The sequence below is a fragment of the Artibeus jamaicensis genome, unplaced genomic scaffold (assembly GCF_021234435.1).
Source record: "Artibeus jamaicensis isolate MK-2021 breed Jamaican fruit bat unplaced genomic scaffold, CSHL_Jam_final contig_354, whole genome shotgun sequence".
Classification (NCBI taxonomy): domain Eukaryota; kingdom Metazoa; phylum Chordata; class Mammalia; order Chiroptera; family Phyllostomidae; genus Artibeus; species Artibeus jamaicensis.
In genome coordinates, this window is record NW_026521803.1 from 20,110,099 (window position 1) to 20,127,770 (window position 17,672).

Consider the following 17,672-nt stretch of genomic DNA (forward strand, 5'->3'; position numbering starts at 1 on the left):
GAAAGGTTCAGAAGCTCAAAGCCATCCTCTGTGACTTTATGACGGAATGATCCCCACTCTGACAGGTGAGAGGATAGGGCTAGAGATCATGTGGGTTGCTGATGGGAAACCAAGGGAGGGCCAAGCGTTTATATTCTCTAATGAACACTACTTAATTATTATCTTTAAAAAGAATTTTTAAGAAGATTCACCTGAAGTACAGATTTATGATTTTGTAATTCAAGCCCCATTTCAGCTGTCGACATAGAAATTATTCCTAACCACTGGACCAGCAACAAAGATTTGTTTCTGGAATGTTTAATGATTTGTAAGTAGAGCACTTACATATATAGGAAAATAAGTTGGATGGATAATCGATGCAACGCCTGAGAATGAAAGAGAGCACATCCCGACCATTACCAATGAGTGACTGTGACACCACAGTTCATCAGGACCATGTAGGATCCGTGGGTGCTGGACCCACCACGCCTCCAGGGCTCCGTGCTGCAGGCTGCTTGATCGTGGCCAGTGGGGAAGAGAGGTTTGCATGTGCCGGGCCCCAGGTCTTCAGAGACTCCAGCACCCTCACCTCCTCATCTCCCACTGGAGGGGCTGGACAACCAGTTTCTATTTAACACATTTTCATCTATTGCTTTTGATAGAAACTTTAGGTTACCTGGTTTCGGTGGAAACAGGAGGAAACGGATTTTGGTCAGATGTAAAGGATATTCCATGGAGGACCTGCACAGCATGTTACACACATGCATTACATCAACCACAAGGTAAGTAGGTACCCACTGCTCCTTTGTAATAGCACTGCAGTGCTCGGACAGTTTGGCTCACCCAGCTAAGCAGAGGCATTGGCTTTTGCTCTTTCAGAAAATAAACCAGAAAGCTCATTTTCCTTTAGAGAGAGCCCTGGACTCTTAATAGTGTCCGCCTGTAAGTGCTGTTGCAGCTGCACTGCTCTCTGGGAGGGGGGTCCACCGAGGGACAGCCAGATACTTCTGGGCAGGGAGTGGGCTGGGAAAATGAAGCAGTTACCTTGTCCAAAAACACCTGAGTTGTGTACTCAATGGAATAATTATATTCTGGTAAACTCCAACTTTCATATAAGTTAAGCTGGCTGCCTGGGGACATTTTTGTAGATGCTCTATCCAGTTCCTGAAAAAAAGGGTCCTTGGTGATACACTGATTTAGACAAGGTCATTTTTAGTGGGACTCAGCACACAGCAGCCAGGGGTAGACTTGAGCAACTAACATCAGGGCTCTTCTTCAGTTCAATCAGCATCAGAGCCCTTCTTCATTTAAAGATGAGGCAAAAGACTGGAGGTAGTAAGGGAATAAGGGAGTCCATTCCCAGCATCACCCATCCTCAATGGGAGGAAATGGGATTCTAATCCAGCAGCCCCTCTCTGCAGGTATGAAAAAATAACATCCTTTTTTGAAAGAAAAACTGTCCTGAAATGGTCAGGGTTGTGCAAATTTAGACAACCTCCCAAATAAACGTATGTACACAGAGGTTCACTGTTGCATTAAACGTTATAAACTTGTGTTAATAAACAAATGTATTTTTCATGACAACATAAGGGTAGTTTTTGTTGTATAACCCACAGAAAAACCAAGGCCTTCAGCCCTGGCCGGGTGGCTCAGTTGGTTGGAGCGCCATCGTGCACCAAGCAAGGTGGGTTCCATCCCCAGGCGGAGCATGTGTGGGAGGCACCCGATTGTTTCACTCTCTCAGATCAATACATGTCCTTGGATGAGGATTAAAAAAAATATTCCAGGGCCTTCATTGGCTCAGTCTCAGTACTTTGGTAAGGCCGATTTTTGAATGTCTTGTGCTTGATTGAATTCTTCAATCAAGAAGAATTTTACTTTCGATTTTATAATATTGAAAGCGATTTCTCATTTTTTCAATGGCCTAAAACATGAGTTGTGAAGACAATAATTAAAGCAACAGCAGTCTGTCTTAGAATCAAATATTTAAAGAAAAATAGTTTCTTACTAACTTGCTCGGCAAGCCTCCATTCTGGAACCCTAACGCTGCTCTGGAACCTGTGGGGCGGGGCGGAGCCACCAGTGGGAGCTGTGCCTCGGGAAGCAGCAGGCACTTCATCAGTGCAGGCCCCTCAGGAGCCATCTATACCCACCTGTGCCCCAAGGGATAACCTCATTTACGAATAAAGTTTAAAGGGTAAAGTTGGGAACTGGAGACTTGGGAAAGGTAAGCTGCTTTCCCATCGTATTAACCTTGTCCTCAGTGGTGTGTCCGATACAGAGTTTGCTTGAGGGATGAGGTCTCTTAGCTGGGTGAGAACTATTTTGAGGGCTGTTTGTGTTCCTGTCCTGGTTGGTCTACAAGATATTTTTAGCCACTCTTTATCTGTGGGGAAAAAAGAAGTAATAGTTTCTAGAGGAGTATCTTGTACTTTGAGAAATGTCATTTCTTTTGTTTTTTTTTAAGATTTTATTATTTATTTAGAGAGAGAGGAAGGGAGGGAAGAAGAGGGAGAGAAATATCAGTGTGTGGTTGCCTCTTGCATGGACCCCACTGGGGACCTGTCCCACAACCCAGGCATGTGCCATGACTGGGAATCAACCTGCGACCCTTTGGTTTGCAGCCTGCGCTCCATCTACTGAGCTACACCAGCCAGGGTGAGAAATGTCGTTTCTGGAGTGATCCTTTCTGAGCTCAGGTGTCCTCAAAGCCAGGTTCACCTGCTCCTCGGGAGGGCAGAGATGAGCTGCTTTAAGATGCAAACCTGTCCCCTCATCTCTGTCAGCTTTCGCCACTGGAGACATGTGGAGGCCGAGAGGCCGAGCTGCTTTGGTGACTCTGATCGCCGCATGGACAGAGTGCGGACTCCACGCAGTGCACTCTGCAGTCGGGACGAGGCCGGTTTCTCATGGTGAGCAGCATGGTGCTGACTCATCTCATGCCTGGCTTTTTCCCTGTAAGCCAGGAGTTGTAAAAACATATAAAGTAGGAAAGGATGGTGTGTTGAAGAAACATGTCTTAAATCAGGTAAACGTCTCTATTCTTTGTTGAGTATAACATTGTGGGAAAAGGCTTTACAGCAGACTTATTCTGAGAGTTGTAGTGAAAAAACAGTGCAGGGTGGTCTGAGAGGGCTGCCCAGTGGAACTTTCTATGGCGCCAGAAATGTTGTGTGTGTGTGTGTGCTCTTCAACATGGTAGCCATGAAGCCTGTGTGACTGCTGAACACTGGAAATGCGAACAGACGGAGAATTTTTTAGTTTCAGTGGCCACTTGTGGTTATTTGCCCAGATCTGAGAACACACCTTTGTATGCACTTTGTTGGTGTTTATTCATTTTACATATAGATTTTTGTGTGAAAGTTGTGTATAAAATTGCTTTAGACTACCATTTACTCCATCAAGAACTAGCAGTGTCCACTCCCTGCCTAGGCAATTCTGAGCCTTGGGAGTTCTTGCCCTCAAAGGGGAATTCTGTGATTGACGTCGGGTGCTGTCAAAACGCACCCTTCTCTCCGGGGGCATTCTGCCACTTCTTGCCATTTTGTGATTCCAGCCAAGTCTTTTTGGGAGACAGTTGACTTATGATGTAGCCTCTTGCCATTTTAATTGTTTTACTGTCTAGACATCCATCTCACTGGTGAGTGTTTGCCTGTGCAACCCACTCAGCCTACAGTCTGTTGGCGGCCTTCCTCCAGGAGTGCTCCTCGTCCATCCCCAGGGCCAGCTGTGTGGGTGTCATGCCCCTGTCACTATTTTGTGGACTTTATCTTTGAATTTGCGGTTTTTAAATGAAGTCTGATGAGGCAAAGGAGCATACACTTGAGGAGAAATGTGCAAGATGTACGTCCACGGTTCTCACCGTCCATTTTCACTCAGAGCCTTTGTGAAGCCCGCGAGCACATAACTCCTGTGGGCACCTTATGTGAATGTTCCAAGATTCAGAGGACAGGTTAGCATGTTGATGCGGACACCGGCCCACAGTGTCCGAGTCATTATGGATGAAATGACTCACACAGACTACCGAGTCCTGTGGAGGAAAAGGGGCAGCACGGCTTTTCTCCCAAGGGGAGCAAAAGCCTTGGCCCTCACCGTGACTGGCCTTTATTGGGTTTTCCAGCACACTACCTGATGGTCCTCATCTACTGTGCACAGGTTGCTTTAGGTGGTTACTTTTTACAGAAAACAAAGGAGCCAATGCTGCTAATCACAACACAGAAGAAGAATATTTGCAAATGAAAAGGCAAAAGTTGTTGAGCAGGTTACACTCATCCTTGGAAGGTTTAGCATGGATTTTAGGAAGTTAATTTGCCGTAAACATTTGTCACAAATCTGGGCGAGGGAGTTTTTAGCAAAAAGCAAGATTCAAAGCAGCCTAGGCACACTGCAGGCCCGATTCCCCATGGGAGAACCTATCCGTGGGTGTGGGTCCTGTGCATCTCTGAGTGGGAGCTGGGCCCATGCCACGCAGAATGGTCTCCTACAAAATATAACCAGAGACATCGAACAATCTGACAGTAACCAGAGGGGAGGGAGGAGGGGGTAATGGGGAGAACGGAGGAAGGGTTTTCAGAAACCACTCCCAGGACCTCCCCTCAGGTAACATCCCCGAAGGCCATGTGAAAGCCCCAGGTCGTCTGTACATGAACAACCCATTTTGTCCAGAGCTTTCTGTGGGTCTAGCCACCGTAAACAAGAGAGGAGACTATTTTGGTTTTGGTAGGAGATTGTACTTGCCCTCGCTCTGAGTATAGGAGGTGAGACTGGGGAGTAATAATTCTTGGTTATTGCTTTACCCTTTGAATGACCAATAACCCAAGAGTGAACGCTTCTGTTTTTCAATCAGGTACTTTTTGTTTAAATCATTGCCGATTGTGCCCCAGCTGATGCAGACACCAGCCCGCAGTGTCCACGTCATTATGGATGAAATGAGACATTCACACGGACTACCGAGTCCTGTGGAGGAAAAGGGACAGCATGGCTTTTCTCTCAAGGGGAGCAAAAGCCTCGGCCCTCGGCCATGACCAGCCTTTATTTGCCACAAATCCAGGTACTAGAGTTTTTAGCACAAAGCAAGACTCAAAGCGGCCTAGGCACATTGCAGGCCTGATTCCCCATGGGAGAACCTATCCATGGGTGAGGGTCCTGTGCATCTCCAAGTAGGAGCTGGGCCCACGCCACACAGAACTGCTTCCTAACATTTTAGCATGTTATGAATAAAATGGGGTAAGTGGGGGCACTGGGAGCCCCCAAAGGCCTTGCTTTTTACTTGAATCAGAACTGATGTGAGCACAAGGCAGGCGATGGCATTCTAAGGAGCATGGACGACCGTGGAACCCTAACCCGTTCTTTCTTACTGGTGTCACTTTCTGTGTTAGCCAACCACTGATGCTGGAGATGACACAGAAAAGAAAAACGTACAGGAGCTCAGTTTTTCCCTCCAGAACTTCCTTATTCATCAGTAATTTGAAAGTATTGCTAGACTGTGTACATATCAAGAAGTGAAATAACAACACTGAGCTAGGTTTATGCAGTGTTTCCATGGTTGTGGTAAGCATACATGTACACACAATATGTATACATAAGCTATGAAATACAAATGATGTAATTTTGATGATTCTGCATGAGTTGTTTTATGTTTGCAGTTAGGACTGGAATTGGACAATATAAAGATAATAAAATTAATGCTGATAGTTCAAAATTTTAGTTTTACTTAGAACAGCATTAAGGAGCAAAAACTGCTGTTAACAAGCTGTGAAGAGACCACGGGAGAGAGGAAAACGTTTCAGTAACTTTCCTGACAGTTTCCGGACGCTTGACCCAGAGACCTCCACCCTCACTTCGCACTGGGTCCTGTGTGTCAGGCAGCTGGCTCGGCCCCTTCTGAGCAGCTCCAGAGCCTTTCCTCATTAGAACCCCCTTCTGTCCACAGCCCTTTGAGGACCCCCACTGACTACCACCACTTCGAAGGGCACCATTGCTCTCGTGGCCCCTCTGCTCCTTTGCTGTTAAAACCTAGGACTAAATCAGAACTAAAGTAATTCTGCACAAGTACTAGATGAAGGGCGTCCACCACCCTGGAAGGTGATGTGACTTCTCAGTGCCCCCTAAGCTGGACTTGTCTTGGAGGAGCAGCCAGAGGCTGGAATCTCTTATCTGGTGCTGGTTCTCCCTTTGATTTGATCAGACCCCACAGGACAAACCAAACCAAACCAAAGAAACAAAAAAAGACCAACAACAAAAACTTCTGGAAGTCTAAACTCCAGCTGCTGCCCTTGGTAACCTGTTCCCCATCTGCCTTTCAGTCACTCCAGGGACGGCTGAGCAGCTGGGAGCAGGCTGAGCAGGCGGAGCGCTCTGTCCACAGGGACTGGCTTCATCCAAGCTCCTTATGAGCAGGCAGTCCTGCAAAACGGCTCTCTGGAGTTTGTTTTGAAATGGTTGCAGTACAGCAGAATCCCTCCCCCCCAAAACCCAAACAACTGAGAAAAATAGTTTGCGTACAAGTGCAAACACAAAACTGGAAGCAAGAAACTATAAGAAACTGAAAACGAAATGAGCAGAGGGACATTTGTTCGTGGTGAAGGATATAAAGAACATTCAAATATAATTTCAAGAGTTTACACGGAGGGTTACACTCATCAGATTAAGGTATCAACATCTCTAACAAGTTAACTGACCCGAGGAGCAGTGCGAATGTGAGGCTGTGGTGGACGCGATGTCCCCTTATCTCTGCACTGTCCGTATGGAACCTGCTAGTCACGTGAATATCCACAATGTGGCTATAATGCAATACATACAATGGGGACATGAATTTTTAGTGTAATTTAAATAGCCTCATGTGACTAGTGGCCACCAATTGAACATTGCAGTTCTAATGCCTCATGGGTCAAAACCAGCAGTTTCTTGGGGGACTTCTCTAATCACTGCTGAATGGTGGGGGGCAGTGGCTGGGCAGAGAGGAAGCTCCCAACAGGTGTGGCCACTTCAGCGAGATCCGAAACCCTCCCCAGCCTCTGGAGGCAAGGGTGACATAACCTGCTGTGAGGGGAACGAGAGGGCGACTCCTGAGGAGCCCGGGAGAACTGAGTGTGCCCATCTCACTCCCGGCTCACGCTAATGGGAGTAAAGGGCCTGGGATGTTGTTCACTCGGACCAGAGGAGGCGCTCAGGCTGGGGCTGCCGGGGGCATCTGTGCATGGAAATCATCCCTGTGGGGCTGGCAGGGAGCTGGAGGCGGGGGTGGTCATTTCCGGGCAGGGTTTCCAGAGCCAGAGGAGGATTTAGGCGTGGAGGGAGGAGCTGAGGGCCCTTTCTGGCCACCTGCCGGCTGGACAGGCCCTTTCTTTTTGGGGATTAAGACCTTGTTCTTGCTCTTGAACACTTTGCTAGGATCCAGCCTGTTCACAAAGCAGTCAGTCTCTTCGGAGAGCAGGTCTGTGTTGTAGGTGATGGGCTTATACATGTTGAACCATTGCTGTAAGGCAGAAATGGGAGAGGGTCACAGTCAAAAGGAGAAATGTCCTTGTTTATGTTCTATAGGGGGGATCCAGGATAGAGAGCTGGCAAGGTGAGGCAAAGAGTAGGTTTTAATGAAAAACTCTTCAAAGCTTAGCTCTTCCAGTGAAAGTGATGACACACACATTACTTTATGGGGTCTTGTAACCTTTAAAGTAAATGCGGCATGAAGAGTAAGAATCTGAGTAAACTTCCTTCCTTCTAACCTAGTGAGCCCTGAGCCTGGGATGCTAGGTCCCAAATCTCCAGGGGACAGTGTCCTTCCAGTTGTTCTGCCTTCGAACCAGCCACTGCCCATCAGGTAGGTTTGATAGGACCTGCAATATAAGTGAGGCACATGCATACTTTGGAATACCCTGTATCATTAAAAAGGACGGCTCCCTCTGTGTGATACAGAATGAGCGCCAAGACGGAGTGCGGAGTGGAAAGAAGGGGCACAACAATGTGAGTAGTATGTTGCACTTGTGAATTAGAAAAAAGGAGCCAAAACTCATATGCAGCAGACTGTCTTGCTAAGGGCACACGAGAAACTCTGAACAGTGACTGCCTATGGGGAAGTGCACTGGGGGCTGGAGAGTGGGGACAGAACCGACTTCTCACCGTTCCTGTGTGCGTGTGCTGCCTGTCCAAAACCCACAGTCAGACTAAGGCCCCGACAGAATTTAATAGGAAAACACTCCCCCGAGGGAGGCACAGCCAAGTTTGGGAACCACGTGATTAGATTATATACAGTGAGGTGGAATCACCTGCCTTGCTTATTGAAAATGCAGGTCTCTGGGATCCATCCCAGATCTCCTGAATCAGATGGGGAAGCTGAGAATCTGCAGTTCAGGCATTTCCTCAGAAGATCCCGATACGTTCTCCAGTTGGAGATGACAGGTGGTCCTTACCTTGGCCTGCGGGCTAACGCCATAGTGGGTGAAGGCATACTGCCACTGGGGCAGGCCCAGGTGCGTGATGAGCAGGCGGTAGTAGGCGGTGAAGGTCTCCGTGAGAAAATGCCAGTATAGCGCTCTGTCCAGGAACCAGATCTCGGTGTCTTTCGCTAATGCTGAAACAGCAAAGGAAATGAATGAAGGGACAGCTTCAATGTTTTCCTTTTATCTGTAAGGTCAATATATACTCATGGTTTTCAAAAATCCAAACAGTAGAGGGGATGGTAAAACATACGTAAAAGTTTCCATTTTTCTCTTCCAACCTCCAGTCCCATTCCCAGTGGCCGCTGTTAGCTCCTTTGGTATGCTTTAACAAATTCTTGACCAGTCCACTGACCTACCTGCTGGGCTTCTGCCCTCTGTGCACCAAGTGACCTAAGCAGCACCCTTTTCTGTGTGCAAGTAGCAGTGCCCCTCCCCCAGCGGGGACACTCAGTGGTCTTGGCCTTCCCGATGGAGGGAAACTCTGAATGGCTCTGGCTTCCTGAAGGTGTCTCTGTCAGGAATTACAAGCGCCATGAAAAGCCACCTTGGAGGAGCCCAGACCCGCTGCCCATCCTGGGAATCCTGCCTGTGCTGACGTGTCCTGTCCTGGTTAGGCTCGGCTGTTCCAGGGCCTGCCTCGCACTTGCTTCTCACCTTACAAGGTGAGGTCACCTTTTACTCCTGGTGGGCCTCCCCGGTTCATCTCCTAATGGCCGTAACATTCCCTAAGGCGCCTCCATCCTCCCCTCTCTTCCTCTTCCCAAACTGCTTGTGGTCTCAGACATTTGCACTTGAATCCTGCCACTCTCCGGAGCATTGTCAAGTCCCTACTCTGTTCTAAGTTAGTTCTACACTCCTTCACTGGGCTTTCAAAACTTCACACGGACAGGAACCACTGGCCCTCTGGCTTCACTGCCTCTTCACCCACAAGATGAACCTTGGGGGTCCAGTGAATTTTTTGTCATTTGCCCACAGTAAGTGGCTCTTTTCCTATGGCATGGCTTTTACTCATATCTCTTAGCTTGAATGCCCATTTCATTCCACCAAATGTCTCACTCCTACCCATAATTCAAGATGCAGCTCAAAAGCGATTTCACAAAGATTCCTACAGCTGAAGACCATCTTTCTCTCTCCAGAGATAAGGAAAATCCTGGTGTATTCCCTAAGCCCTACTAGGCAGACAGCTACTTGAAGATGGCTGGACATTGTCCAGCTTTGCGGTTTCATGGTCCCTAGGCCAGGGCCCAATTTGGTGACAGCAGCCAGGTAGTGGCCCCTGCTCAAGGGGCCAGAGCCTTTAGTGATAATACAAGTTTCTATTGCTGTTCATTGGCCTACATAAAGAAGAAGGGTCATGTTTTTCCTGGATGCTTTCCGATCACTTGAGCCTGCTCTGCTGGAGGAGTTATGAACAGAATGACAATTTCTTTCCGTTTTTATTCACTTACTATTCCAATCCTATTATTTTACAATAACTCACAAATTATGATAGCTTAAAAGAGTCTAGTATTGGCCTGGAAGGGGACACCAAGAGAGGTCTTGGCACCTCTAAGACACCTGGTGGTGTGTCTCAGGAGGCCAGGGAGAAATGGGCCTTTTGGGTGATGGCTGGAGAGCTAGGTCAGCCAAGGATACACCGAACTACAGGGCCATGCTTGTCAGTGGCTCTTACCTGGTTTCCCGTTTTTGTAGACAAGGCAAACCTTCCCATTCCCATTGCAAGGATCCAGCTCAAATATCACACTGCGAGAATCAAAGTGAGGCTTCTCGGGCTGGTTCTCACAGGCTGCAAACCCAGAAGGTAACGGTAATGTTCAAACATACTCAACACCAACACATACTCATCCAGCTTAGCTAGGGTTAAAAAAACAAAAACAAAAAACCGGGCCAAAAGCTTAGCTATCCTATCCTAGACATATTCTTAAATATTGCTTTCAAATGTGGGCCAAATGAATTCTCTACTCTGAATGCTCTGGACCTTACTAGGGTGGTCCAACTTGCAGCCCGCAGGCCACACGTGGCCCAGGATGGCTGTGAATGAGGCCCAAAACAAAATCATAAATTTGCCTAAAACAGTATGAGATTTTTTTGTGATTATGTGTCACACTGTATTTAGTGTGTGGCTCAAGACAACTCTTCTTCTTCCAGGGTGGCCCACACATGCTGAAAGGCTGGACATCCCTGGGCCTTTCGTCTGGGCTCCCCATTACCAATGGACAGAGTCACACATCCAGGCAATGGGGACACGAGGAAAACAAACTGAACTCCTTGGGCCTGGGACTGCACAAAGGCAGAGAAATCTGCATGGCTTGATGTCGACATAGCGTTTTCTTTTCCCACATAACTGCTTTCCCCTTATTTATGACATTTTATGATCTTTTGATTAGAATCCCCTGCTCTCAGTCTAGAATAAAAAATTTAATTATGTTATCATTAACTATGTTATGATTAATACTAAGTCTGGCTCAAGTGAGAAATACCCACCTAGAAATCAAATATTATGGAGTAGCAGAAAAAATAAATTCTTAGAAATGCCAGTACCCAAAACCCTCTCTGCTGCTTCTTTCATTACAGCTAATGTACAGTAAAGGTGAGTATTAGTAACTGGGGTGGAGGGAGTTTACAAACCTAGTAGAAATTGGATACAACAAAGAATATAAACATAGCATTTTGAGTTATATATGTACATATACATATTTATATCAATTCAATATAAATGTATACATATTTCTATTTTCTCCTGGCTGGTGTGGCTCAGGGGTGCGGGAGGCTCTGCTGGGGTCCCCCTCACTGTGCCACAGATGGGAAGTTCACGCCATGAGCTGGGTTTCACTTCGTTTGTTTCTCATCTCTCAGCTCATTGTCCCTTGTTGCCTGATGTGTCTTGAAACCCACTGTCACAGATAACAGATATCCTGTCCCTGCTGTTGTTCCAGGTTGGAGGGTACATCTAGTCTGCTCCTGCATCGTGGATGCAATCACAGTCCACACTGTAGGGTCCCACCAGGTTGCAGCAGGCCTGCCCTCCGGTGTAAACTTTGAATGGACAGCAAACTCACTCAGGGCGGTTCCCTTCTGCCACCTGTAGATTCTACTCCAGTTGCTGCTTGGTTTTGCTTACTCTCCAGCCCTTTTACCTGTTGCAATTTTTCCCCAGACTTTAGAGTATTAACTGGCGTAAGTCTTGATCTGATAAAAGGTAGTAGACCATCATGACTAAAAGCAGGAGGTTAACATTTAATTTTCTTAAAACATCTGCAATGTCACTGTTACTAGTTCCTCAATAAAATTTGTTTGGTTTTATCTCCATTAGTATATTGTCTGTACCTAATCATTTCACCCTGGGGGGCACCAGTGGGTCTGTTATCTGTTATTTGTGCTGGCTGTTGTTCATGGTGTGATTTTGTATGTCCCTGGTTACTCAATAGAAATTATCTTTTGAAAAATCAGTGATAAAAACAAGTTGAGGCCTAGACTGACACTCTCTTCCTCTGAGAATTTCCTTTTGACAGCGGAGCTTTCTTTTGCGCTATGACTCACCTACCGTAATGCACTCACTCGCAGCGTGCGATTCAATGGTCTCTAGTGTGTTCACAGAGCCGTGCAGCCACGGACACCATCAATTTTAGAGCGTTTCTCGAGAATTAGCTTCTGTTCTTTGCTGCCAGGCCCCCGAGGTGACTAGTGAACGACTAGTAACCTGGGATCAATTTAGTCCAGTTTGGGGATTTAGCATTTTCTGGGACATGCAGTGACTTACACTTACACGCAGTGACTTCAGTCCACATGAGAGTGGTTACTTCTGGTTCGTTCTGTCAGCTAAGGTGATGCCAACCCGAAGGACAGCGGTGTTATGGGTGCCGCCTCGTGTAGTTCTTGGACCCCACCCCTCATCTCCCACATGGGCCAGATTCTCAGCTTTGCAGCAGCCTCTTGTCTCTTTCGAAAAGGACAGTGTACCCCAGGCAAAAGCAGCCCTAAATGTTGAGCCTCTTCCCTGGATTTCTGTTTTCTTCTGGCTGTTGACCCACTACTACCCCATCACCTTGTTCGCTCTTTGATGTTTTTAGACGATCTTTATATTCTGCCCCGAGCCCTCAGCTGTCTTCAGCCCGAAGGCTGCTCTGACTCACCTGTCTGCCATTTACCGGAAGAGGAAGTCTCTCTTCCAGTTTCAGTTCGGTCCCAAAAAGGACACAGACGAGCTTTTTGTGTCAATCTGACAATCTGTTTTGCAAAGTCAGTTTCAGCGTATTTAATGCAATGATTGCACTGTTTCCTCTTAATGCTTTGTTATTTTATAATGTTGTTTCTTCCTTTCCCTTTTTCTTTTTACTCATGTGATTTAACATTCCCCTTGTTAGGTTAGCAATTTTAATGAAGTGTTTACAATTCCTTTAGCAGTTATCTTCCTTTTCATCGGTCTCCTTGCATGACTGGATACATATGACTCCACCCTCATTTGGTACCAATGTACTATTATTTCCCTAACCGAGTGTGATATGCAGAAGTCTAAGATTCCCACTCCTCGCTACATACACCTTGTATAACCATCACATGAGCCAAGCTTGTGGCTGCTTAGTTGCAGTTATGTTCTAAGCCAGGACCGGATGCCACCAAGGTCAGGTTTGGGACACTTGATGGGAGTTACAATGTAAGCTGAGATGAGTCGTCACTTGTGCCACACTTGGAGCTGCTTAGCAAGACGTACAGGGCACGCTGACGTCAGTTGCTGCTGGCCTGGGGTTTGTGGCGTGAGTGATTTTAGGAAGGTTTGCAGCATGAGCCCATTGAGGTGGCTCCTGTGGGAAAGCCCCTGGGAGTGGCTTGGGCATAGCTCACGAGCTGGGTAGGAAGGGGTCTCGGGAAATCACCAGGGCACGGTGGGCAGTGTTCGCCAGATTAACGCGGACCACAGACTTGGTGCCCACCTGTGCCACACTGGCTGGCGGGGAGGGCTCGACAAGGGAATGATGGTCCTTGTCAGCACTTTCATCCCAGAAGAGAGCTGCCCCAACCCTGCCCTTCGGGTTCTTGCCCTGAAGCTAGTCAATTTAGTTCCCCTATGTCTCTGCTGACTTTTGAGCTGCTGCCCCAGCACCGCCAGTTAGAGTGAGCGAGTTTGTGCACAAGAAGGGCCATCTGTGGGCCCCTGCAGAGGAGCTCCTGGGTCTCTGGCAGGCCTCTGTCTCACTTGCAGACAACCTCCCTGGTTTTCACAGCTAGATGTTATGGGGACGCCGCTTCCCTATGCTGGTTCCCTGCACTGGGGCCGTGAATGCTCACTCCTCAGGGGGGACCCTCAGCAACCAGCTCAGATATCCCTCCTGATTCTTAATCACTGCACTGTGGGTGTGGGACATGCCCGTTTCACATCCCCACCCCAGTCTTGTGTGGCTGCTGCTCTATCTCCTTAGTTATAGGGCTTCTGTTCATCTGGTCTTTAGGCGGTTCTCAGTGATGGTGGTTCTATCATTTTAGTTGCAGTTTGATGTGGTTGTGGGAGGAGGCGAGCACAGCGTTTACCTGCTCTGCCGTCTTGACCAGAATTCGATTTTAAATACACGTGTACATACATTCTCTTTGAGGAGATTCACTAATCCGTTTCCTTTCCTCTCTATGTATCCACATCTTGAGATGTCCATTCCGTTTCATTTGTCTTCTGGTTAAAATTTATGTCCCTGAAGTTTAACATATTCTTTAATAAGCCTTATAACCTGTGTGTGAAGTGTGTTTTGTTTGATCTGTATATTCAGGACGCTGGATTTTCACTTCTTCTCTGTTGGTAGCCTGTGTGCTCTTTCACTATCTTCTAGTTCCCACAGTTGCAGGCGAGAAGTCTGATTACTGTTCTTTCACAAGTAAGTTGTTATTTTTACTTAGAAGCTATGTAAAAAGCTATATCTTAGAAGATATGTAATTTTTTTCCATATCGTGCAATGCCTGTCTGTTTTCCCATGAATTCAGTTTGAATCTAGAAGAACCATTCCAATCTGCAGACAAATTTTCTCTTATAAGTGTTCATTATTGCCTTTCCGTCTATTCTTTTTCTCAAGCACCTATAATTTCAATAGAAGGTCTCCTGAATCTATTTTCTATGTGTCTTACCTTACTACTTTTCCCCTTTTAAATTTTTTCATTTGTGTTTTTAGATATTTTTTGCACTTCATTTTTCAGACAACTCAGGTCTCAGTGTTTATAGTCTTCAATTCATCTAGTCAGTTGTTTAATCAAAAAATGTTTTTTTCTACAGAAAGTCTTTGTTTTGTCTTAAATGTTCTTAAGTGTCCTTCTTTAGCTTTTCATCTGTGTCCTTCAGCAGTTTTATTTCTCTGGGTGTGTACTCTGATATATTTCTTCCTTATTGATTTCTGACTGCTGATTTCCCTGACAAAAGTCAGTACTTTTCTCCTTGGCTTGAATGAGACTTAGGTCTAGCTGTTGGACTACTTAAAAACCATAAACCCAGATGCCAAGAGTCCCAGTGGCCTTTATCCCCATGAGTATGTAGGGCAATGTGGTCTCTACTGCAGCTCAGTCCTCTGCTGAGGCCCCTTGCAATCTTCTCTGGTGTCTTGTCTACCTCAACTCTTCCAGCCTCAAGAGCAGGAAGACCCAGTCTGCCTATTTACTGACTTTGTCTTCGAGAGGTTAGTGGGCCCCAGCACATGCAGATGAAGTCAGTGGAACTTTTTCCCCATCTTGGAGAATTCTACATATCTCTGAGTGACAGGCTTTTCCCAGGGTCCATCACTGTCCAGTTGAAGGAGAACGCCTTGTATCAGTTCTTTCTGTCAAGACTTCAATGCACCCCAAGGCCTTAGTACTCGAGATGCTAGTTGTCTACTCAATACTCATTCTCTTTTCTTTTCTGTTCTCTTATTTCTCTTATTTAAATCCCAATTCTGCTTGACGAGGCAATCAATACTGCACAGTGAAACACACCTTCTCACATTCCCTGGTAGGGTAACCTTCTGACTTTGTTCTGGCCAATGGCTACCGGGAGGGGCTTGTGAGAGAACTACTGCTTTGCTTTCCTGATTAAGAAGGAAAAGATTCTGCCGAGAGACAGGTTTTCTTTTTGCTCTTTCCTCTTTCTCCTGCCTGAAACAGATTTGAAGCTTGGAGGCAGAGCCTGCAATTCTCACCACGGGGATGAAAACCATACCTAAGGGTGGTGCACCAGGCAGCCAAAGGGAGACTTTATCGTATTCTGATTCCGAGTTCTTGTTAAAAACCAGAATCTGTTTAGACATTGTAACTGGGTCTCTGTTATACGCAGCCAAACACAATTCTGACTGATGAAGTCCCCACTTCTCAGACTTGCTCAAAGCTTTTAGTAGCTGTTTGAATTATGAGGCATTTCAATCAGAAGTGGCAAAGAGACTGGAGGGAGGAAGGGAGCTGCATTTAGACTCCCAGGTTCCCAGCAACCTCGTGACATTGAAGTGCTGAGTGGAGTTTAATCTGTAACATTCATTCATTTACCAAGTATTCATTAAGTATCTACAATGGGCCAGACACTGAAGTGTGTGCTAGAGACAGAAAAAGATCCCAACCCTGGCATTGCTTCATGGACATTTCCTTTGATGCAGGCTGTTTCTATCTCACTCTATGGTCCTGAGAAGCCACAGCTGGAAAGGGCTTGGGGGAACACATCGCAATGCCACATCATCTTCCCACAGTTTTCAACATTACCCCAGGGAAACAAGCAGGCTAATCAATATGGAGCAGAAGTCCCCCCAGTACCTTCTTGTGTATCATCCTCCAGATCAGCCAGAGTGGGTGCATTAGGAAGTGAGTACATGGAAGACTGGTTGAGTTGAGTCAGTTTTGTGATACTGTTAATTTCCATGCTGCCCAATGGAATGGTGTGCTCTATGGGAACATGAAAAAGCATTACATGGAGTAACAGCCTAGTAACATGGTTATCAGCAGGACTTCTGCTTAAGTAACCTAAGCCTGCCTATTGTTTGATCCTAGGGCTGAGGCTATCTGATAAAAGTGGAAAGAAGAGAATCAATGAACTACATGCTCTAAAGCACCTGCCTTTCATGCAAAAAAGCAACTGGGGCCACAGGTCCCCATGGCATGTATAAGGGCAGAGTACTGAAGAAAATTTTAAAAAGGAATACACAAGAGGAACTGGAAAATGTAAGGCAGGAGTTCCGTTTGAAGAGCAAACAGACTTAAAGGATTTTGCTCCTTCTTTCCCTGGCATTAAGAGTTATATGTACTCTTCGAAGGAGAAATAGCTTGGACTGCATACCTGACTTTTTTTTTACTCTTCTAGTTTTAAGCTTTCACAATGGAAAATATCTCACCCTCTACTTCATTTTTCCTTATTCAGTGGAGAAAACTTAGCAGGACTCTTGCTTGGTTCCAGTCTTCTGTGGTTAGGGTGGAAATAAGAAACACGCAGGCAGCATATTTTCCTTACCCAACATACAGAACCTTCGCAATATAGGAGGCGGGACACAGGACGGCACACAGACTCGGACATCTGCCTGCTGAAAACTGGAAGCACTGAGGCCATTAGAGCAGCTGGGGTACAGACCACGGACCGTCCCAGAAGAAAACACCACTAAAGAGGTGAATGTTAGAAGCTGCCTCTGCTGGCTTTTCTGTCCCTGACTTTAGCTATCCAGTAAAAATATGGGTAAGGTAATGGGGACAAGGATGGGAACAGGAGTTGGGAGGATTAAATTAGAGAAGGTATAGTAACAATGAAGAGGGACTCATTCATAAATGCTTCATGAACCGTTCCTTTTCTGAAGCAGGCTTGTGAAGAGACTAACCTATTTCCATGACATGGGCAAGGGAGATTCTGACAGTCTAGATTCTGTCCCCTCTCTCTGCTGCTCTAAACTCCACAGCCCATGGCCATGCTATGAAGGCATGCTCTGATACTGGTGACTAGAATGGTTCCTAGGACATTTGGGGGCAGTATTTTAAGTGGAAAGTTCACGTTAAATGCTTAGTAGTAAACTATAAAAGTGCCCCTGCTCATCTGTGAGAGAGAGACAGGAAGGCTTTGGAAATCACCAAAAAGGGTAAGTCAGGAGGCAAGGGCAGTGAAGGAGAGAAGTCGGTTCTGCCAATTTATTGTGCTGTGCAATAGAAGTCTCTGCATGGAGAGAACAGGGTGCTTCCCAAGGACCGAGGGAGACGTGGGGATGTGGCTGGAGTCTGGAGGCAATAAAGGCCTCCCGGGGACAGGGAGGTCTGTGCCAAGAACGGGCTGGACTCCAGGGC

General features: G+C 46.5%; 1 protein-coding gene across 1 annotated transcript in view; it reads right to left on the reverse strand.

The window, feature by feature from the left end:
• Positions 1 to 2,475: 2,475 nt before the first annotated feature.
• The window catches only part of TPGS2 (tubulin polyglutamylase complex subunit 2), a 32,924-nt gene continuing 17,727 nt past the window's right edge, over positions 2,476 to 17,672 (reverse strand). Inside the window, exons 4-7 of the mRNA XM_037154516.2 lie at positions 16,167 to 16,295; positions 10,090 to 10,203; positions 8,388 to 8,548; positions 2,476 to 7,456 (exon numbers count right to left, since the gene is read on the reverse strand). Coding sequence (XP_037010411.1) covers positions 7,226 to 7,456; positions 8,388 to 8,548; positions 10,090 to 10,203; positions 16,167 to 16,295 — 635 coding nt within the window. The 3' untranslated portion in view covers positions 2,476 to 7,225. The remainder of the gene's footprint in view (positions 7,457 to 8,387; positions 8,549 to 10,089; positions 10,204 to 16,166; positions 16,296 to 17,672) is intronic.